The following is a 23,055-nucleotide window of genomic DNA, read 5'->3' as shown; positions in this document are numbered from 1 at the left end:
TCTGCTATGTGAGGACACAGTAAAAAGATGACTGTCTATGAGCCAGGAAGCCAGGCCTCACCAGACACTGAACCTGCTGAAGACTTGATCTTGAACTTCACCATCTCTAGAAGTGGGAAAAATACATTTCTCTTGCTTATAAGCCACCCAGTCTATGGTATGCTGCTTTAGCCACCCAGACTATCAACTGGCACACACAGTTTCTGGAAACTCTGATGCTAAATCCTTAATGGCAAAAGGTGCTAAGATCTGACTCAAAATGAATCTACATGATCCTTCCTTGCTCAATAAACCTAAGAGTCAAAAAATGACAAATATAAGTCAAAGACCCCTAAAAGCCAAACCTGAAGGATTTACAATAATGACTGATTAGATGGTAATTCAATCACACAAACAACCACAGCAAGAAGATGAAACTGTGAGGTATTTTCAGGATAGCGTTAGCAATGCTATCTAACAATATAGAAGACATGGAAGTTTTCATCGAAAAGTCAAATTCTCTATTTGAAAGTCATTATAGAAATTTGAAATCTTATCAATATGAACAGATGTTTGGGGAGGAAGGAGGCATGGAGACCCCAGGGCACAGCTGCTACTCTCGGAGGCTTCTGGACCTGTGCCCTATGGAGTCTGCACCCCTCCACACACACCTCCACCCACCTGATGGCTAGAAAGAGCCTGTTTTGGGCAGCATATAGGAGGACCCTAGTCCAGATGCTCAGCTGAAACCAGACCTCAGTCCCTGGAGGAAGAAGCAGGCTCTGGAAGCAGGAGAAGCTGCTGGAGTCCCACTTGGCATGCTCTTTCCCCTGTCTGCCTACCCCTTCTGCCAGGAAGCCTGCCATGAACAAGGCAAAGCCTGCACCAATTATGAGAAAAGGGGCAATTCCCAGACACACTGGGACCAAGCCTGGCCCCTGGGAAGCCTTTCAGAGAGGCCCGGGAGCTGGGGTCGCCTGCTCTGCTCTCCACCTCTGTGGCAACCCCTATGTCTGTGATCAGGAGGAGCATGGGGTTTGGGGACGGGGGTCCCACTGGTCATTCCTTCTCCGCAGCTTCCTGCTGCAGGGCTCAGGTGAGGAGAGGATGCAGCAGATGCCATGATGTCAGGTAACATCCTCATCCTTTGGGGGTAACAGGAAGTCCTTCCTCTGGACCCGGAGTCCACCCAATTTAGAGTTGGTCCTGGGCTCTGTCACCCTGGTCAGAATCTGGGAGGAAGTTTCTATACTTACTGGAGGCCAGGAGGGCATCACGTCTCCCACCCTGTGGACGTGCCCTGCTTTGGATGTCTCCAATGAGGATCTGACTCCCTGAATAGATGGAGTTGAGGCCCAGGGGTGGGTATCTTCTTTGTTTGTTAAAATATGCAAGTCATCTGTAAAACTGCCTGCACAAAGTAAATGCTGAATATATGTGTGTTTACTAATGAACACCAACCAGAACCTTCCCAGATGACTGAGTGTGCCTGGGGCCTCTCTTCTAGCCACCCAAGGACCAGTATTCATAGCCTGTAAAAAGAGCATTATCCCAGCAAATCCTCAAAAACACAGCCTCATTTTAAAAATGAGCAAACACAAGCTTTTGGATGTAAGAAGACAGCTCCACGGCACGCAGGTCAGAACCGAGAACTGCCCACAGGAACTGCTGCGTGACTTTCCCTCTGAACTTCCCGAGGCTTGGTCTTCACTGACACGGAGGAAGAGGACCTGGGGATGCCTCATTTCCTCCTCTATTGTAGAGACAGGGACACAGCAAGAAACTAGTAGAACCCTTTGGACTTAAAGCCAGTAATTGAATTTCGTTCTTTAATATAAAGGGAGTCTTGAGAAACAGCTAGTGCCATTGCAGACCTGGCAAAGGGGCCAATGTCAGGAGACTCATTGGGTGGGAGAAAGCCCATCACAGCCACGGATCTGAGCCATGACTCGGGGAGGAGCAAATGCGGACTACACAGCTGAAAGGTGACACACACATATCAGTTTGGAAATGAAAAGATCAATGGGATTTTATTTGTCACACAGACACCGGATTGACAAAATATTAAAAGACTTGACACCCAGGGGAAGCTGGATGCTGGGAAGAAGCTACCTTAGGAACTGCTGGTGGCAATGTACCCACCACAGTCCTTTTGGAAAGTCATCTGACTAAGCCATGAAAATGTTATGTATGCATATTCCTCACCAAGTAACTCCTTTCCTGGGGCTCTGTCTTCCACGGGGCATTAGCATATGTTACAGAATGAATTTTGTACACTCTTCAAAACTCACGTTCATGTCTAACACCAGTGCCTCAGAAAGGGACTGTATTTGGACATGGCGTCCATAAAGAGGTGATTCAGACTACATTCATTGGAGTGGGCCCTAATGCGAGACGACTGACGTCCTTATAAGAGAAAGGCAGTAAGGACACCGTGCAGCACCAGGGAAGACCCTGTGACACAGAGACAGCAGAAGGCCATCAACTAGCCATGCAGAGAGGCCTCAGGGAAAGCACCCCGGCCCACAGCTCCATGTCGAATGTCAAGCCTTCAGAACCGTGAGAAACTACACTTTTGTTGTTAAAGCCCTTCAGTCTGTGGTGCTGTGTGATGGAAGCGCTAACGAGCTGCTACACCTATTCCAAAGCGCATCGGAGGCTCCCTACAACATGGCTGATGTGGAAATAGAATTTTATAAGGTGGGGTTTCAGCAGCATTGAGAGGCCTCCCTTGTGGAAAGTTATGAAGACAGGCGAAGACACAGCTCTTCTCTGATAGTGCTACAGGGTGAGTTCTCTGAGATGACATATTGCAGACAGATGCATAGAGGAGCTGAACCCTCTGTGTTTGTGTGACACCCCAACCCTTTGTAAAAAAGAAAAGAAAAGAAACCTCGCCAATAAGACTGACAGCTTGTAAAGTTTAAAGAGGGTCTGGCAAGGCAGTGGAGCTGCCTGCTACAGGAGAAATCTGGGGTAGGTAGTCAAAACAATAAAAACAGCAGCAGCATGCGAAGATACTCACGGCCTTGTGTAAAATGAAAACAACACTCATCTTCCTACAAGGAGGTGAGCAGGGACTTTCCACCTAACCAAGTTGCCACTGGGGACTAATGGAGGCCAGATTCCTTTGAGAGGGGACTGTGGGTCACTCAAGTGGGAAAGCCCAAGGACAGAGCCCGGGGAGTCCCCATTTGGGGGTCTGAGTTATGGGCCACCCTGGATTCTTGCTGTCTGTGGAAACCCCTCTGTGCCTGCTCTGACCCTACCCCAGCACTGGCCGTGGTTGGTGGCATGCTGCACTTGGCCTGTGTTCAAAAAGATGGTGTCACTGAACCCAGCAAACAGTTCCTTGTTCATCTCCTGCATGGAGCTCTGCAAAGAGAGTGCCTGGAGTCAATGGCTTGCTTGGCTCTTTGAGGTTTATTTTAGAAAGCCAGTAATCCCAGTCATGAGAATCCCCCCTCAGGACCTCATTACCTCCCACCTCCAAATACCATTACATCGGGGGTTAGGGTTTTGCCATATGAATTTTGGAGGGGGGAGATATTCAGTCTATTGCAATTGTTAGGCTTTTATTATCCCCAAAGCTGCCATTTTTCTTCCTTTCACTCTCTTCTGTTTTTCCTCCCTCAATCTCTCAGTCTCTGTCTCTCTCTCTGTCTCTGTCTCTCTCTCTCTGTCTCCCTGTGTCTCAATTGCATTCCTTAAACTACAGAAGCGAGTTCTGCTGTTACGAAGCGCTCTATGTACAGACTCACGTGGCAGAGGCTGAGGGAGTGCCCAGGCCAAGAGACAGGGAGGAATTTAGGCCCTCAGTCCACACTGAGTCCTGCCAATACCCACATGAGTGAGCTTGGAAGTTGATCCTTCTCCAGTCCAGCTTCAGTTGAGACTACAGCCCCAGCCTCAGAAGAGGCACCGAGGCAGAGGCATCCAGCTAAGCTGTGCCCAGGTTCTGCTCAACACAAATCGTCAGATATTAAGTATTTGTTGTTTAAAGTTGCTAAGCTTGGAGGCACAATGTTGTCAGAGACAAATAGGTCTCTACCCTCATGTCCCAGGCCCCAGACTCCTCCCTCCCTCTGCTCCTCTCCCCCAAGCCTCCCCCCACAGCCACACTAGCCCCTTTTTAACCTCCTCTGCCAAACTCAGGTCCACCTGTGAGGCTCTGCCCCAGGGTGGCTTCTTTCTGACACCTCTGTCCCTGACTTGGGCAGCATTGGTCCCTTATTGTCATTCTGGCCATGGCATAAATGTCACCTCAGTGAGGCATCTGGATTCTCCCCACACAGTGACTCCCCAGCCCTCTCATCGCCCACCGTATTTTTATCACAGCACCTGCTCTTTTCTTTCATGTGGACTTGCTCTAGTGGTTTTGTCCAGCTCTCCTGAGACTGTGAACTCCTGGGGTGAAGACAGGCTTTTTGTCATTTTCAGCAGCAATGCTGAGCCCACCAGGGCACCTGGCACAAGGTGAGTGCTCAGGGCAGAGTCGCTAAGCGAATAAGTTGGTGCGGGGGGGACAGTGATTAAGCCCCCTTCCTGTTTCTGCTGTCCTTGCAGTGTGAGGATCATTGATAATAACGGGAGGTGCCTGTCTCAGGAGACTATCCCGGAGCTCCAGGTGCTCGAGCGAAGCTCAGAGGACACCAGGGACATGGGAGGCTGCTGCCCCCTGGTGACCAGCACTAGCACTGCAGCCCCAGGCAGGCGCATCACAGAAGAGAACAGGCAGGTGCTTTTGGAGGTCCTTATGACAGTGGCTCTCCAGGGTCCCAGCAGGTTCTGGAGCCAAATCTGTAGCCTCCAAGGTCAGTAAGAGGGACCTCAGAAGCCTTCCTTACCACTCTTCCTCCACTTGTTGGGGTGTACAGTTCACTCTTGAGGACCCTTACTTCATCCAGGGCAGTGATTTCCTGCCACTTCCCAATGGGGACCTCAGGAACCCAGCTGGGCCTGGTCTTGTCCCCAGACCTCACACCTGGGGTCCAGCGTCCTGAAACATTCTGCTCTATCCAAGCCCTCATCTGCTCAGGCCCCTAGCCATTTTTTTTTTTCCCCTCTGAAGGACCTCTGGGGAGGAGAAAGCATTTTCCCAGAGTCTCCCAGCACAGTGGGCCACCAGTGAGAACCAGGGCCAATTAGGCACTTAGCATGGATGCCTTGGGGTCAGGCCAAACACTCCAATTCACACAGGAGAAAACAGACACTTCTGTCCTGCAGCCCCTTCTCTACACCAGGGCAGGTGGGCCCATCTTAGCTCCAGGCGTCCACAGATGTGGGCTGCAGGACCCAGTCCTGTCCTCTCAAGGTTGTGCTGGGCATGGCCCCAGCCCTGGCTGAGCCCCGGGAGCCTTGTGGATCCTCCTGCCTATGCTTCGGGCTCCTGAGCACGTGGCTAGGAGAAGAGTGGATGCTGCTGCCCCGTGACAGAGCTGCCCCCAACCTCTTTCTTCTTCTTCTCCTGTCACTTTTCTGATGTCCACTCTTTCTGTGACCGCTGCCTCCATGGTCTCCACCTGAAGAGTCACTATGCCTGTGTGTGTCATGTGTGTCTGAGCTCACTTGGGTTGTGGAAAGGAAAGTGGCCCCAGGTGGAGAAGTGGGCAGGGGTCCCTGGGATCTTAGAGGCTTCCATTTTCTTGAACTCCTGACCTCAGGTGATCCACCCACCTCGGCCTCCCAAAGTGCTAGGATTCAGGTGTGAGCCACCGCGCCCGACCAAAGAGGCTTCCATTTTCAAAGCAAATGTAATGGGAGAAGGTGGAGCCAAGGCCTTGGAAGCCAGAGTCTTTCCTAACGCTGTGGCCCTGTCTGCCTGCTGTGGTCTGGGCCACTCTCTCCCTCTTTCTGGGCCTCAGTTTCCCAATTGTACAATAAAGAGCTGAATAAGTGCATGCTCACCAAGGACATGGGGTCAGTCTTCATTAATGCCACACAGGGTGTCAGCGTGGCTGGGTTCAGTCACACGTGGGTGCACAGGCCTACTGACACGGCCTGAGCTGCAGATATGGAGCACAGGAAGCCAGGGACCCTGTGAGAGGTGAATGGGCATGCTCAGGGCACCGACAGTGCTGCTCTGGAGGCCAGTCCCACGGGAGCCTCCACCTCCAGCCTCTGACTGCTCTTGTGTCCCACACCCTCGGGGCCCAGGGGCACCAGCGGTGCATTCAGGCGGGGCTGCGGGGCACTAGGCTTGGTGGGCCTGGACCAGAGGGAGCCGTTTTCCTGTTGATTCACAGCTTCACAGTGTGTGGTCAAACTCCAAATCTGACAAGGCTATTATATTATTACTGAGCCCCAGCACATGCCACTGAACTTACAGCTACTGAGATCGCTTTTTGTGTCATCTGTGGGTTATTGCCTTTTGTCCAGTTTTCTACAGTGTAATTGTTTCTTTTCTATCCATTTCTAGAAGTTCTTTCTGTAATGGGAATGTGAGCCCCTTTGTGAAAAGAGTTGCAAATATTTATTCCTAGTTTATTATTTCTTTTTTTTTTCATTGTGGTGTTTAGCTCTGGTTTGGATGGATTTTCTTGGTGTTTTGTTTGCTTTGTTTCATTTTCTATGTAGTATTAAGATGTCACTTCTCTCCAAATTGAGCTACAAGTTCATACAACCACAATAAAGTAACTCAGCCAATACCTCTTGAAAACTGATTAACCAGTTTCAAAATTTATGTAAAAATAAGAGTCAAGAACCGTCAAGACATTCATAACAAAGCTAGAGGACTTACACTGTCAGGTATTAAGACTTAGATCAAAGCTACGGGAATCAAGGTCCTGTGGTTTAGTTGTGCAGGAATAGGCACAAGGAGAAGAAAGAATGGAGGGTCCCGCTCAGACCCACGGATCCCAACATTCTGCATATGACCGAGCAGTGGGGAGAGAAAGGCTGCTCAGTGAACGGCCCGGGCAACTGGGCATCCACATGGAAAGTCAATCAAACTTGAGTCCTACCTCACACTGTGCACGAAAGTTAATCCCAGGGGAATTTTAAATCTAAACGTGAAAGTTTAAAAAATATATCTATAGTCAATAACAGGAGAATATTTTCGTGATCTTGAAACAGGTAGAGATTTCTTAGAACGCAAAGTGCACTAATAACAAAAGTCAAATTTGATAAATTGGACTTAATTACAATTAATAACTTCTCTTCATCGAAAGATGCCTTCAATAAAATTAAAAGGCAAGAACGGAGTGTGAAGAAACATTTATCATTTATGTGACAAAAGCCTGACATCTAGGATATGGGACTAATCCCATCAATGAAGAAGAAAGGCAACACACTGGGGAGAACGGGTAAACAATCCGGGCATTTCCCAAAGAGTGACCAGACAGCCGACAGGTATACAGAAAGTGCTGCACATTCTTAGTCATCAGGGAGATGCAGATTAAAACCACAGTGTGGGCTGGATGCGTGGCTCAAGCCTATAATCCCAGCACTTTGGGAGGCCGAGGCGGGTGGATCACGAGGTCAAGAGATCGAGACCATCCTGGTCAACAAGGTGAAACCCCGTCTCTACTAAAAATAAAAAAATTAGCTGGGCATGGTGGTGCGCGCCTGTAGTCCCAGCTACTCGGGACTGAGTAGGAGAATTGCTGAGGCAGGAGAATTGCTTGAACCCAGGAGGTGGAGGTTGCGGTGAGCCAAGATCGCGCCATTGCACTCCAGTCTGGGTAACAAGAGTGAAACTCCGTCTCAAAAAAAAAAAAAAAAAAAAAACAGAAAACACACAATGTGATAATGCTGTGCAATGGATGACATTTTATTTAAAAAGCAGTATCGAGTGTTGGGGAGGGGCTGAGCGACTGGGACTCTCATATGCTGCTGTGTGTGTGAACTGCCACAACCACTCTCAAAAGCCCTTTGATAATATCTTCTAAAGACGGGCAGATACACTCTATGGCCCCGCAATTTAACTCTTAGGTACAGATCCATTAGAAATGCCTGCATCTCTTCAACACACAGAAGAACGTCCACAAAGGTCCAGAACTACAGGAGGTAACGGAGGTAAATTCTCAGTGTTGGAGCTGTGGGTTAATGTAGTATCTCCTTAGACTATTTTTCCTTTTTCTACAAAACATTATTTGGCATTTTTCCAAACGGGAAACAACTCACATGTGTATCAATAATAAGAATAAATGAAATGTTATATATATATATATGTATATATAAAAGTCATAAAATAAGATATTGCGTATACATAAACACACATACATATAATGGAAGCTATACAGAAAAGTGAACTATAGCTGCATTTAGAAACATACATGAGAATTTCAAATATAATAAATTATCCTAAAAGAGTTTATTCTGTACAATTTCATTTAATTAAAATTTTAAGCTAATATTGAAATTAAAATATTAAAATTCTTGCTTCAGAAATAAGAGTATTTGTTACTACTGGAGAAGAGAGTGCAGTGGCCTGGGATGATGACATGAGGGGATTCCTGGAGGGCTGGTGGTGTTCTGTTTCTTATGGGTACTGGTTACTGCGCACTTGCCTTGGATAATCCATTGAACTACACACTTATTTCCATATTTTTAGGCATACGAAATGCTATGCTATGCTTCAACACACAAAGTCATGGAATCAACCCAAATGCACATCAGTGGAAGACTGGATAAAGAAAATATGGTGCAAATACACCAGTGATGACTTCAGCCCAAAGTTCCTAGCGGGGAAAGTGCTTGTCTTTGCCTGCACAGCACAGAGCTCCCTGGCGGAGTTCTGGACCCAAGCTTCTTTCAAATACATTAGAAACTCCAAGAGAAGCTGGCTGTATCTTCTGTCTGGCTGCATCTGTCTAACAGTTTAGAAAATGTTCCTTCCTCTTTTCTCCAGGTATCCTTGGAAACCTTCCCAAAAAGCAAAACACCTTGGAGAAATTTACTGCTGGAGAGGAAAGTGGCGTTCAGGAGAGGAGAATCGATTCCAGGAACTGTGGCACAAGAGCTGGAGGCTGGGGTAAGGAACATTTTAAACTAAGTCCTTAGTCTTATTTCCAGTTTTCTTCCTGTAGGTCAGGGCTCAGGACACCCTGCTACAGGCTCTTCACCCCTCCACCAGAATTCCTAAAGGCCATGCTTATGGATCCTGGGAAATCCAGGAGGCAGGGGATGCTGGCAAGCCTCAGCAAGACTGCCTGGGACCAACCCTGCAGCCTTCCTTCCCCAGGCCCCCTCAGCCCAGCTGGCCAGCAAAGGCACACAGGGCCTCCGGGTCCACACATGAGAATGACCTGCAGCTGTTCTTTGCCTAGGCTGAGGTGAAGGATTCCCATTGCAACTCCAGGGGTGAGGGTAAAAGTCTGCAATCCAGCTCCTAGGAAATCTTTAAATTAGGTGTGGTAAGAGCCTGTCAGTAGTAGATTAGGTAGAGAACTCTTATAGAGTTGAGGGTGAACCCTAGGGAGGGTGAGCCGCCTGGACTGGTTCTAGAACTGGGGGTGGTGCCTCGCAGCACATTTTTGAGAACACACAACCATGCTTGGTATGTGATGGAGTGTGTGCGTATGTGTGTGTGTGCGTGCGTGTGTCTGTCTGTGGATACACAGACGCCCTGGAGCATATGCACACTTCCTTTTGCATTCACATAAACATTACAGATAACAAAGTGCTTTGATATCTATTCTCTGCAGCCCTCCACAGGAGGCAGGGCAAGCATTATCAAGCCTACTACAAACGGGTCAGCTAAAGCCCCCCTGAGTGACTTGCCCAGGGACACAGGAAGAATGAGTGCAGAGCCCCGAGCCTGTGCGTTCCCATCTGTGCCAGGCTGCTTCTCCTGGGCATGGCTGTGCCTTGTGCATGGGACATTTCTCCTTTGATGTGCCCTGGGTACTTTAACTTAGATGTTACTCAGGTGGGATGAGGGTAGAACATATTTTCAGGTCGTATTACTCAAAACAAAATAGTATAGACTAGATGACTTTAAAAACATACATTTATAAAAAACAAAAAACAAAACAAAAAAATACATTTATTTCTCAGAATACTGGAGGTTTGGAAGTCCAAGTTCAAGGTATCGACTAGATTGGTTCCTGGTGAGGGCTCTCATCCTGGTTTGCAGACGGCCACTTTCTCTTTGCATCTTCACTTGGTGAGGGACGGGGATAGAGACAGAGAGAGAGAGAGCTCTCTTTTCTTATCAGATCCATCATGAGGTCCCCACGCCATGACTTCATGTAACCCTAATTATCTACCAAAGGCCCATCTCCAAATACCATCACGTTGGTGGTCAGAGTTGCAACAAGAATTTGAGGAGGACACAGACATTCCGTCTACAGCATGGGTGGAAACCCATCTCTTCCTCACCACCTGTGAGGGCCTCTGCAGCCATCGAGACAGTGGGCATGTTCTCCTTACAACTCCATCCGACTCCCCTAGAAGAGGAGGGGCAGGGAAGGAGGGCAAAGCTGGGAGAGTTGAAGAATGTTAAGAAGAGAATAGGATAGCCAGATTTAGCAAATAAAAATATAAAATGCCTGGTTAATTCTGATTTTAGATAAGGAACAAATACTTTTTTAGCATAAGTATGTCCCAAACTAAGCATGGCACAAGACATATTTATGCTAATGAAATTATGTATTCTCCTATAATAAATTATTTTCTCCAATGCACATTAACTGTGCATCCTGTATTTTTATCTGGCAACTCTAAAAGAAAAGGACCAAAAACTCTTGAGGCAAGCCAGTGGATTCCAGGAGGGACTACTGCTGGGTTTCTGGACTGATGCTCGCTTTATAACACTTAACTGTTTTTAGCCTCTTGTCTTCCTCCCTGTCTCTTTCTTTCCCTCCCTCCCTCCCTCTCTCCCTCCCTCCCTCCGTCCCTCCTTTCCTTCCTTTGTTTTTCTCTTCCTTCCTTCCTTTCTTTCTTTCTCTTTTTTTCCTTTCTCTTCCTTCATTTTCTTTCTACCAGTTTTTCCTAGCTTTTTATTGTGATAAAATAGACCTAAACTAAAATATGCCATGGAAACCATTTTGAAGCACACAGTTCAGTGGTATTAGCAGTCACACCGCTGTGCAGCCGTGATCACCAGCCATTTCCAGGGCTTTTCCATCATCCTTACCTGAAACTCCAGTCCTGAAACACAAGCTGCCCAACTCCCGCCTTGCCTCCCCATCCCTGGCGGCCACCGCTGCTGCCGCTATGAATTTGACTGTTGTAGGCACCTCACGTAAGTGGACTCATACGATATCTGTCCTTTTGCGTCTGGCTTCTCTATTTAATTTTTTCAAATACAACTTTTTTAGAGACGGGGTCTCGTTATGTTGCCCAGTCTGGTCACGAACTCCTGGTCTCTGTCGACCCTCCCGCCTCACCACGCCTGGCTTTTCTACGTAATTTTTAAAGGCGGGTGGGAACTAAGCGGGCCACAGAGGAGCTGCCGGTGGAGGTGAAGACAACGTCGGGTGCGCTGAGAGACTCAGGAAAGCAGGTCAGGGTGTAGGGCTGGAGGGCAGGGGCGGCTTCGGGGCCTGGGCTGGAGGTCCTGCCCCGGGGCACTGCCAGGGAGGAGGACTGCCCAGAGGAGCGTAGGCTGACCACAGCCCGGCCCGGGGCCCGAGGGGAAGGCAGCGAGGGGACAGAAGACAGGGCGTGGGAAGAAAGTCTGCAGAGATGGGGGCGCGGGTGGGGGCGGGGGCGGCCTGGGGTTCCGAAGACAGGAGGTGGGAGCCGCGTGCCGGCCGGGAGCTGTGGGTGCGCGTGGATCCGCGCCGGTTCGTGGCTCCGTCCCAGGTGAGCGGGCGCGGCTGCGGGAGGCGCGCGGGAGGCCCGGGACCCTTCCTGGGCTGGGGGGCTCACGCCAAGCCTGTGGCCTGGTTCCAATCCCGACGCCGCCGCTGGGCCCAGGCAGCCCCGAAGGCGTCTCCGTCCCGTTCCCAGGCCTCCTCCCTGAAGCCGCGCCCTGTACCCGACCCTCCTGGCGCTGGCGGGGACCCAGGGTTCTGGGGAGTCTCGGCTCCGCCCCTCCCTCCCTGCCGGGGCCGCCATCAGAGCAGATGCAGAGGCTGAGGAAGCCAGCAGGAGGAGCAGAGGAGTAGGTCCTGGCGTAGTGAAGACTTTGGTGTGCTGCCTTATGTATGATACACACATTATTATTATTGGGAATAACCACGTATCAGAGTGCAGTTCTCAGCCTGGAGAACTGGAAATGGAAAGGACCAGAGATTCAGAGAAGGCAACTTACCCAAGGCCACACAGCCTTCAAGCCCAAATAGAGCCTCCTAGGCCCTTCCTGCCACACTTACCCAGCCCCACCCACACCTCTGTTGCAGTGGAGGACCCCACTGTAGTGCCTAGGAGAGCTCTAGGTCTAGGGCACAGTGCCAGGCCCGATGAATTCCCTTATGCTGTTTTCAAGCAACAGGCTGCGATTAGGCCTATTTATAGGGGCCTGGTCCCTTAATATTCAGCCTGGCATGTCTCTTGCCAATCAAATCAGTGCCGTCTGCAGTGTGATTCCTGCTTTGGTGGCATCCGGGGGAGGAGTTAATTCAACCCAATGTAAATAGACTCTGCCCTCACCGTGCAATTCCAGGAGTATTTTTCCCTCTTGTCCTGCACCCCCACATGCACCTCCTTCCTTCTGGCTCCCTAAGCTCTATCCTGGGTGAGCAGGGCCTGGACACTCCTATATGTAGAGTCACTAGCCACTGCCTAGTCTGTCTCAGAAGCAGTCCTCGAGTTCCTCAGGGTTAAAGTGGGAAAAACCCACGTGTGCACATTTGCTGTGCTTTTCCAGATCTGGGCACCATTTGGCAGTTGATTCGGGCAATTCTCTCACCGGCACCGCCCTGCCCGTGTATCCCTGTTTCCAGCCTCTTGTTTTCCTCTGCAGCCAGGGTTTCTTTCATCTGTACCCAAGGTGGGGGGCTGACCTGAGATCAATGTATGGACACGGTTCCTGGCAGGTACCAGGCACCTTATGTGGGTGAGGAAACGTGGCCCCTTTTCTGAGTTCCTCCATTGTCCCTACCAAGTCCCCAGTCCCTGGTCCTGCCCTCTCCCTCCCTTATACACTCAGCAGGATCAGCAGAATCATATCTCCTATAAAATCCTGGCCTCCCACCAAATGCTCTGCTGCTACTCAGCTCCACCTGATCAGAGGGCCGCCCCCTGTACTGGGAAGTTCTCTCTCCAGTCCCAGCAACACATCCTCTGGGAGCAGCCCCTTTGGGGATTCCTGGTCCTGGGGGACCCAGCTGGCTTCCCTGGGTAGGAGGGGCCAAAGTGAGAGCCCAGCTTGGAAGGTTTTGCTCCTGAGAGCCCGAGAGCTCACCCCCTTCTGCCCCACTTCGCCTCCTGGTTTCATGTGGTGGCTCTGCTTTGGTAACTCATGCTCTTCCTCACACAGGGGGACCTAATCCTTCGCTCTTTCCTGCAGCCGGAAAATATTTACCCAACAGTGCTTACATGGAAGGCACCGTGCAAATTACTGTAGATCCAGTGATGAGTAAGGCAGCATCCCTGTCCAACTGGTGTATATATTCTTGCAGAAGACACAGACCTAAACAGCCAATTAATGATCAGTTATTTAATCACAGTTGTGATAAGGCCTATTTATAGTATTTTGTAATCACTAATCTTCATGGATGATGGACCATGCTCCACCACTGATCTGAGTGTGTTAACTCATTTAACCCCTGCCACATTTTATGAGCAGGCACTGATGTTATCTCCATGTTATAGATGAGGAAACTGAGGCACAGAAAGACAGAGACTTGGCCAAGTGGCCTAAGCCAGGGATTGTGGCCCTGGGTTCTGTGGGTTATTACTGCCTCTGTGGAGGGGAGATGAGGTGCTGCGAGGCTCGTCATGGGAGGCCTGGCTTGGTCTCAGGGGTCAGGGAAGGTGGACATGAGGAAATGGCATTTGTAGTAAAATTTGAGGGTGAGTGTGTAAGTCAGGAAGAACATTTCAGAAAGAAGGAAGTGCATGAGCTACAACCTGGAGGTGGAGGACCTGAAAGGAAGCCAGGGTGGCTGGAACAGGGAGAGGCTGTCGAGGGACCCAAGCTGGAGGGCGGCAGCTTCTTGTACTGGTGGCGCTGACTCGCACAGTCCTTGGGCTCCAGTGACTTTTCACTCAGTGTATATCTAACTGGAGTGAATAATGTTTGCTGTTTCTTGGCAAAGGTCTCAGGGGTTGTCGGGTACACAGGTTCTGTCTTCGGCCATAAGCAACCTGAAATGAGGCTTCGTCTTCTTCCCTGGAGCCCAGGCTGTGCCTCACATGAGGGACCCCAACGTGAAGTATGTGACCCCGACTCAGGTCTCTCTCCTGGTCCAGGTCACCCCCACATCCCTGGTTATTGCCAGACCTGGAGTCCCTGCTCCTTCACTGTGCAGCCTCCTCTTCTGTCACCAACTGTAGTCAGGAGGTGACAGGGATGAGGCAGCAGTCAGGGGACTTGCACGGGTGAGACAAAGGAAACGACAGGACATGGTGACAGACTGGGAACAAGAATGAAGGAAAGTGGGGAGTCATCGATGACTGAGAGTAAGGTGGGAATGCCAACACCGCTCCTCCTGCCCCTCTCCTGCGGCAATGGACAAGCATGTGGGCTTTTTCGGTGGGGACGTGACCAACTTGGAACCTCCCCCCACTTAGACGTGCTTCTGCTTGGAAATCTCCTGCACAGAAGAGACGTGGACAGAGCTTCCTGCCCCCCCCATCCTCACTTCCTCCATCCTTCCTTCTCCCACATTTTCTCTACTGATTAGCATCTGGTGACCCCCAAGGCTACACAGCACTGGATCAGCTGCCTGCATAATTAGCAAATCATTCTGAATTATCCCAGAATGGAGAGGATAAAGGTGAAGGCAAGAGCCCAGGTTCAGGATCTGCTTCTCTTCAGTCATGACAGAGGCGAGGGAAGAAGCAGTGAATTTGGGTCAGGAGTCCCTCCTCCCCAGAAGCCTCTAGGCCAGCTGCTGGTCTGACTCCAAAATCCACCATTTCTCAGTCACCCAGCCCTCCTAGGAGAAGCTGAAGTCCTTTCCTGTGTGTGTGAGCACCAAGCTGGAGCCTGAGGATGGCGTGAAGGAGGGGCTCGGGGGTCTCCCCAGGTCTCCATACTGCTCTTCACCACCACAGAGATCTGCATTGCCAGAAAACAGGGTCACAGGGCATGGGTGTGAGACTCGGCTTAACAGGGACCCAGGGCATCACACTCAGGGGCAGCACAGAGGCGGGAGCCAGGAGGTGACCAGGGTAGCTTGGCTCAGTGGCCTGGGACCCCTCAGTGCAGTGTCCCTGATGATGTGGAAGAGATAGGTCAGGAACATGGTCCCGGGACAGCAGGTGCTGGCTTGCCTGACCTCCATGTCATCCCTGTAGGTACAGGAAGGATGTCTTCCTGGATTTGCTGGTGCTATAACAAAGACCCACATGATGCTGGGGGCAGAGACAGAGGAGGAACTGTTTGGTGCTGCCTTGTCCATCAGTAAGAGAGAGCAGCTGGAGCAGCAGGTGGAGGAGGGCACAGGGATGGGGGCAGGTGCAGGGGCCAGGGGCCCTGCCAGGCTCTTCTCCAGGAGAGGCTCTATTGAACCCCTTATGCCACCACAGTTGTGCAGGCTGCACATGAGGCCTCGCTGGCTGTCCTGCAGGTCCCAGAGAACTACATGCCAGACCTGGGCCAAGTGCCCAAGATTGACATACCATCCCACCTGCCCGACCTGCCTGGCATTGCAGACCTCATGTAATGTGCCATCTTAGGCCCCAGCATCATGCACTCTACCCTGGCACCAGGCTCAAGCCTTTCAACCCAAGTGAGCTGGATGCTAGGATGGGAGCTGGGCTCCCTGTTCACATACCTCCTTCCCTAGGCACCTCACACTTTCTTCCATTTCCTTTTCAGACCTAGAAGATGGAATGCTAACAGCACCCCTCATCTCCCCAAGCTGTGCTGCAGTGCTGGTCAGGGCACCCTCATTCCCAGCGCAGGCCGCGGCCACTGCAGTTCAAGGTGGCAGGCAGGACAGCAGCATCTCCTTCAGGTGGGAGCAGTTCTTAATTTTCTGAATAGTTATTTCTTGTTCTACTTGCTCATAAAATAGTGATTTTCAAAGTGTAGAGCCCTGGAATTTTCACCTCTAAATAGAGGGAGCCTGGACAAGTGTGGCCCTGGGGCCCCCATTCCTAGTTAAACCAAGGAAGAAAAAGGGTCTAATAACAAGAACCCTACAGGGAGCAGGAACAGGGAGCTGGGGGTCGAATGTGACTGATCCTTGCACCCCCCTCCGCGGCTTTCCTGTTGCAGTGAGAGCCATAAGCCAAGGTGGGGAGCTGATGTGGGATCTCTTCAACAAGCTGGTCCTGAGATGCAAGGGTAGGAGGCAGGGCCTCTGTCTGCCATGGGCTGGGGCGTTGTTAATTCTCTTTTGCCTTTTTCTTCCCATGTTTAAGTCTCTCGGGGTTAGGGGCACCAGAGTTCCTCAATGACCTCCCTCGTTCAGCCTCTTCCCTCCAGCCTCTTCACCTCTGGGGCTGGTGTGGGGCTGGGATGAGGCTTAGCCTGTGTGTCAGACTCTAAACTGTCTCTGCCAACCCCAGCAGCCCTAGAGGCAGAGGAAGAAGAGGACAACTGGAAATCCTAGGGGGCTCCGCCACGCTTTCCTTCCCCAAACTCAGACTCTAGCCGTGGCCCTGACGTAGACAGAGCCAGAATGGGCTCCTCAGCCCTGCTGCCCTGGAAGGGGCAGGGATGGAAATATCGCAGGTGCATGTGGAGACCACCTTCAAGGAGCAGGAAGCTGGCGTCTGGGGCGGGAGCTTCTGCTGCCTGTGCTGCTTTGGGGGATGGCTCCACCCAGCCCCTGCATCGGTGCACTCTGATTCCCTAAGAGACTTCCAGAGGAAAGAGCAGCACAAATCAATAAAGAACTGAGCAGAAACCAACAGTGCACTTTTAATTAAGGACCTGTAGCTGTGCAGGATGCAAACACCTGGGACCAGTGACTTTCCTCCTGCCCCTGTTGGTCTCTAGGCAATGGGGGCAGAAGATCCCAGCAGACCACGGCCCCTCTCTCTGGGGCAGAGGGAGAAGACAAGTGGTCAGCAGGGGCAGCTGTTGCAGGTGGGAGGGACATTTTCCCACAGGAAAAAAGGTCTCAGTGACAACATGAGGTCTCTAGAAATAGTCATGCTGAGAGCCCAATGGCCCTTGGCATCATTCCTGGTGTTGGGGTAGAAGGTGTCTTGGAGTTTGCTCCAGTGGTTGAGAGGGAGGGAGGTGCTACTGACTTGGAAGAACTGGCACCAAGCCAGGGAGATACAAATTCAGGCAGGGCTGTGGGGCCGGTTAGGAGCAGGGTTATAGGTCTTTTCCCTTGGAAAAGACACTGCCAGGCTTTGGATCCAGACCAGGAGGCTTCACGGCCAAATCTAGGAGCAGGGGTCCAGAAAACATCACAGGGAAGATCAAAAAGGTATGGTGGGGGCATCCCAGCCTCTGGAGGGGCCAGGAGATGCCAGCACAGCAGGGAAGGCCTGGCTGTAGCAGCCCTGGGGGTGACACCACTCCCACCCACCACACAAGAGTAACTCAGGAAGATGGGGAAGGTGGCAAGCCCCTGGGCAGAAGCCCTGTGGCCATGGGATCATTTTAAATTGAGCCCAGAGAGTGAGCTGTTCAGGGCAGCTAACTGGCTAGAAAGGGCAGAGGCAGACGGGCCTGCTCCATCTCACTTCTAAGAAGGTAGACAGGACGGAGATGCCCCAGTGAAGGCCACACAGTTGCCACAGCCTCCTGCAGAGACCAGGCAGGAAGCCTGCCTCTTGGCCATGCAGGATAGAAAGAAAGATTCTATTCCAGGAGGGAGCTACCCTGGAAGGCCCCAAGGACAGCCAGGACCCACTGTTTCTTCAGGATTCCCCCATTTTCTCCTGCGGGATCTAATGCCTGTGCCTGGGTCCTGTCAGCACTCTGGACTCCACCCTTTCTCCTGGTTTCACCTTTATAGCAGGATCCCTGCAGACCAGGCCCATGACAAACACCGTCTCCAGCGGGCAGGGCAAAGGAAGGGCGCAGCACCAGGCAGTGGTGTGGTTGCCCGTCAGGAAGAGGCTGCCTTCTCCCGGTGAAACTAGGCAGACAAAGGGCAGTGAGAAATGTGATCTCGGCACAGGAAGGCTCTCGGGAAAGGAAAAGGCAGGACTGACCTTCTGCACGGCAGCAATGGCAGGGCCAAAGGCAGCTTTGACCTCCACGCGGGCTCGGATCCAGGCCGGCAGCTTGGCCAGGACAGGGGGCCGGGCGTATCGCTGATCCAGGAGCACTATGCTGGCAAAATCCCTCTGGTGCCTGATGGCTCTGCCTGTGTAGGAAGAGGCTGGGGCTCCGAGTAACAACTGCCTCCCCCACAGCACATTCCCATGGCATCCCCCTCCCCTTCCTCAGACTCATGGAGGAGACAAGCAGGCAACCTCGCTTTCCTGTTCTCCCCTTTTAAAGCCCCCATCTGTCCACCTAGTCAGAGGCAGCCAGGCTCACCTATGGACTGGTTGACAGCCTTCATGCACAGGTTCTCCACCAGAGCCTTCCCTGGGGGCGCCTGGCCTGGGGCTCTGGGCTGGGGGGTGAAAGATGACCCATCAGGACTGTTTCATGCCTGCAGCTCTCCCTGGGAAAAGACCCTGCCAGGCTTTGGAGCCAGACCAGGAGGCTTTGTGGCCAAATCCAGCAGCAGGAGTCCAGGTGACATCACAGGGAAGATCAAGAGGGTGTGGAGGGGCATCCAAGCCTCTGGAGGGGCCAGGAGACGCCAGCACAGCGGGGAAGGCCCGGCTGTATCAGCCTTGGGGGCGATGCCATTCTCACCCACCACCCACTCTCTCCTCACCCACTGCAACACTGGGGTCACTCACAAGGGTCTGATCCAAGTAGGCCATCTTCTCCTGCAGCTCTGGAGACCTGATGTTGGGGAAGGGCATGCCCACCATCACCACACACCTGGGGGACACAGGAGCCAGGGCGGGTGGGCATCAGGGCCTCCCATGTCGTCACCCACCTGTCACCAGCTGCTCTATTCTACCCCTTCCTCAGCCCTCTCCATCTGTGATCAAAGCTCTGCCCCTCCCTGCTCTGCAGCTACCACCTAGAGGGCTTGTTCAGCTGAGAGATCCCATCTAGGCCAAAGGATTGGGTCCTGATACAGCAATGGCTGGCCTGATTTTCCACTTACTCTCCCAGGGCCAAACCCAGAGCTGCTGAGCCCCTCCCTCCAGCTAGCTGGTCTGAGCAGTTGAAGCTCGGGTGTGGGCTCCGATGGCAGCAGACGCCAGGCAGGGGCCCAGCTGCTGGGAGCGAGGGCCAGCCAAATGTAGCAGCCCAGGAGATGAACAGAAGCACTGCTTACCGGCCTAGATTGTCAGAGAAGTTGATTCCTTCACTCATCTTTCCTCCAACCACAGAGAGGAGCAGCGCCCCTGTCACCCGGCCTCTCTCCGGGCCACAGCCCTGCAGAAGACACGCAGACCCAGAGTTGCTAAGTCGAAGCTTGGATGTCACCCACAACATTTCCAGCTGCCACCCCACACGGTCTCAGATCCAAGCTCAGCATTAGGCTCGCACCTGAATGCACCTGGAATAGGCCAGCAGCACCTGCTCCACCTGATGTGCGCTCTTAGGCTCCTGGAATATCTGGAGAAAGAGAACATCTCCCAGAGATGGGTTCAGGGCGCTGGGTCTCGGGTCTGCTCGTGGCCTTGTGTTTTCTGGCAGGGAACTGGAGATCCTCACAGCTAGGGCTTTGGGAAAATTCTCTGTAGTCAGGGACTGGGAGCAGTGGGGATGAGGAGCCAGAGGCCTGTCCTGACTCGATGAGCACAAGAGCTCCCAGGAGGACTCAGAGGCACAGTCCTCTTGAGTGGGAGGGCTGGCTGACAGGCTACTCACCTTTTTCCTGGCTGCCAGGCGGTCCAGCAGACCACCCTTCTCCCAGTGGGTGTGGACCTGGCGTAGGTACTCGTAGGAGGGGAAGAAACAGACCACCCCTCCAGGAACCACACCACACAGGTTACAGAGGATGCGACCTGCCTCGTCCATCTAAGGAAGGAAGAGAGGGATCCCCCATGGAGCAAACCCTCAGCCACCCACAAACGGCGTCCTAACCTTGAGGCTCAAAACTGAGGAGAGACCCACAGCATGACTACAGCCAGCGGGGAGGACTTGGCTCCCCTGGGTGGGAACCACACGGTGGAAGGTGCCACCTCCCACCAAACACACCCAGCCGCTGCTGCTGAGCCTTTCTGACACGTTACAGCACTAGTGTCTCGGGGGGGCCTTCCTATTGCCCTGGCACTGCCTCCTCCCTTCTTCACTCCAGGGTCCTGATAGGCACAATGACCATCAGGCACTGCACACCTCAGGCGATGCCTCCCAAGCCCCACATCCCTGCCACCGGCAGGAGCAGATATAACCAAAGGGCAAGAGAGCCAAAGGGAGTCAGCAGCTTTCCTCTGCATGTGGCATCCTCAGGGGATGCCTGGAGGTTTCAAAAATACATATTTAGCAGCCTAAGGGGTGAGGGGTGGGGAAGCTCAGACCTTCCTCCATAAGCATCTACATCGATGCTGCTCATCCTGTATGGCTCTATAGCGGGTGTCCCCATACAATTTCCCTAACGCCTGAAATCACTCAGAGTGGGCCAGAGCGCCCATGCCCCGGAAAACCCTTTGCTGCCTGAGCCCAGGCTGTGGCGCGGCGAGTTGGCTGGGACTGACCATCTGGGGCAGCTCTCTTTTCTGGAACGTGAATTCCAGCGGCTGGTTGGAGATCCCACTGCAGATGACAAGGGGTAGGATGTTGTCTGGAGGGATCACGTGACCTGTTAAGAGCCAGGGAGGGGCCAAAAACTGGAGATGCAGGCCTGCTGCAAGGCACAGTGCAGGAAGGGCATTTCTCTACCCCATCTTCCAGCTCAGGAGCAGTGACTGACAGTGCTCACCCACCCACTATTGCCACAGTCACACGGGGTAGCAGGGAGCAGAGCAGCAGAGCCTGGGTGAATGCACAAAGCGCAAGGCTCCCATCCCCGGGTCTCCTCCGCCCCTGTGCCTGGTTGCAGTATGAGGTTATACACAGAAAACGGGCCAGAACCTGATCTCTAGCCCACCCCACCCTGGGCATGGCTCCTCACCACAGGAAAACTCCACCACGCGCTCAGGTTCCACCCCGGCACAGGCCAGCAGCTGCTGCCGGAAGTCAGACACCTGCAGACCAAGACCCCAGTATCACGGCCCCGTGACCTCCCAGAGGCCCAGCAGAAAAAAAGCGAGAAGTCTGGGCTAAAAGGCAGCAAGTACACACAAATAGAAAGAAAAGGTCAAAGAAAAGGCTGATGGCAAATTAACAAAAACAAACACAGTGACTGATACCCAGTGCCAGCTTAACCTGCGTGCAGAACAGCAAAGGAAATCCAGCAAATCTGGCAAAGTCATTTTGCTGGCCTGCATGCAGCAAAATCACCAGTGAAAATTTTCAGAAATACATGTGGCCAGGCCCCAGCCCAAACTACTGAGTAAGAATCTCCAGGCGGTCACCTGTTAGACTGGGAAAAATCCAAAAGTAACACTCTGTGGAGAAACAGGCATTCCTAGACATTACTGGTGGGATACAGAATGGTTCAATTCTTACGAAGGGGAATTTCACAGTAGTTAACAAATTAAACATATTTATACTTTTTAACCCAGGAATCCCATATTTAGGAGTCTACGGAGAAGACACAGCCCACAGATACCAAACAGCACATGCCCAGGCCTTTTCCTATAAATTGTGTGCCTGCCTACCCAGAGGGTACTAGTTGAATGAGCAACGCTACATCTGCCTGACAGAGAACCACACAGCCCACTAGAGGAGCGATGGCTGGGACAACCGACTAAGATGCCTTCCATGTAAATAAAATAGGAAAGGGAAAATGAAGACACATATTTGCTTATTTTGGGGAAAAAGAAGAACTGAAAGGACAGGCAAGTAAAACTAGTTCCCTATGGGGGTGGGTGGGGAACCGGCTGGAGAGGACAGGAATGAGACTTTCCTGAATAGATTTTTTTTTTTTTTTTTGAGATGGAGTTTCGCTCTCGTTACCCAGGCTGGAGTGCAATGGCGCGATCTCGGCTCACCGTAACCTCCGCCTCCTGGGTTCAGGCAATTCTCCTGCCTCAGCCTCCTGAGTAGCTGGGATTACAGGCACGTGCCACCATGCCCAGCTAATTTTTTGTATTTGTAGTAGAGACGGGGTTTCACCATGTTGACCAGGATGGTCTCGATCTCTTGACCTCGTGATCCACCCGCCTCGGCCTCCCAAAGTGCTGGGATTACAGGCGTGAGCCACTGTGCCCGGCCAAATTTGACTTCTGAACCACACAAATATTTACATATTTTAAAACTACAAGTCAAAAAAGAAAAAAGCAACTTCTAAAATTGAAAAGAAAATGAAACAAAAACAGCCTAGCTCTCTATCAGACTGAAAACAGAAGTACACCAAGAAAAGTCTGGTTCAAGTGACTTTATAGCCTAGTGATCAGACATCCTTAGTGGGTTAGACGTGAAAGGCAAAGAGGAAAGGCAATTTCAATAAGATTTATTGTTAGAAGTAATATTGGTATTATGATTTGGAAACTTTTGAGTATATTATGGGATAGAGCAGATACGCATGTTAATGTACCACAAATGTTCAGGCTTAAGAGAAAAAGAGGTACAATATAGGGTCAGGTAAACAAATCCTATGACTTATACTTAGAAATACCGACATGGGCCAGGCACGGTGGCTCATGCCTGTAATCCCAGCTCTTTGAGAGGCCAAGACAGGTGGATCACTCGAGTTCAAGACTAGCCTGGCCAACATGGTAGAACCCCATCTCTACTAAAATACAGAAATTAGCTGGGTGTGGTGGCACATGCCTGTAATCCCAGCTACTGGGGAGACTGAGGCATGAGAATTGCTTAAACCTGGGAGGCAGAGGTTGCAGTGAGCTGCAATAGGGCCACTGCGCTCCAGCCTGGGTGACAGTGAAACTCCGCCTCAAATAAATAAATAAATAAAAGAAACACCAGTA

The 23,055-nt window shown here is 51.6% G+C and overlaps 1 protein-coding gene and 1 long non-coding RNA gene across 2 annotated transcripts in view; both read right to left on the bottom strand.

Moving 5' to 3' along the window:
• Window positions 1-9,951: 9,951 nt before the first annotated feature.
• LOC135275416 (uncharacterized) lies at window positions 9,952-11,301 on the bottom strand. Its single transcript, XR_010343032.1, has 2 exons — window positions 11,060-11,301; window positions 9,952-10,403 (listed from the first exon to the last, which is right to left on the bottom strand). It is a non-coding gene; the product is annotated as an uncharacterized LOC135275416 (long non-coding RNA).
• Window positions 11,302-17,970: 6,669 nt separating this feature from the next.
• Window positions 17,971-23,055, bottom strand: part of DDX11 (DEAD/H-box helicase 11) — a 28,990-nt gene continuing 23,905 nt past the window's right edge. Inside the window, exons 20-28 of the mRNA XM_064377482.1 lie at window positions 21,138-21,210; window positions 20,722-20,825; window positions 19,895-20,044; window positions 19,571-19,639; window positions 19,356-19,456; window positions 18,865-18,949; window positions 18,491-18,569; window positions 18,160-18,314; window positions 17,971-18,083 (exon numbers count right to left, since the gene is read on the bottom strand). Coding sequence (XP_064233552.1) covers window positions 18,054-18,083; window positions 18,160-18,314; window positions 18,491-18,569; window positions 18,865-18,949; window positions 19,356-19,456; window positions 19,571-19,639; window positions 19,895-20,044; window positions 20,722-20,825; window positions 21,138-21,210 — 846 coding nt within the window. The 3' untranslated portion in view covers window positions 17,971-18,053. The remainder of the gene's footprint in view (window positions 18,084-18,159; window positions 18,315-18,490; window positions 18,570-18,864; window positions 18,950-19,355; window positions 19,457-19,570; window positions 19,640-19,894; window positions 20,045-20,721; window positions 20,826-21,137; window positions 21,211-23,055) is intronic.

Source organism: Aotus nancymaae, unplaced genomic scaffold (genome assembly GCF_030222135.1).
Source record: "Aotus nancymaae isolate 86718 unplaced genomic scaffold, 86718_ANA_hifiasm-v0.15.2.pri h1tg000016l, whole genome shotgun sequence".
In the NCBI taxonomy this organism is placed as follows: domain Eukaryota; kingdom Metazoa; phylum Chordata; class Mammalia; order Primates; family Aotidae; genus Aotus; species Aotus nancymaae.
Note: the sequence above shows the minus strand (reverse complement) of the source record. Positions and strands in the feature narration are given on the sequence as shown.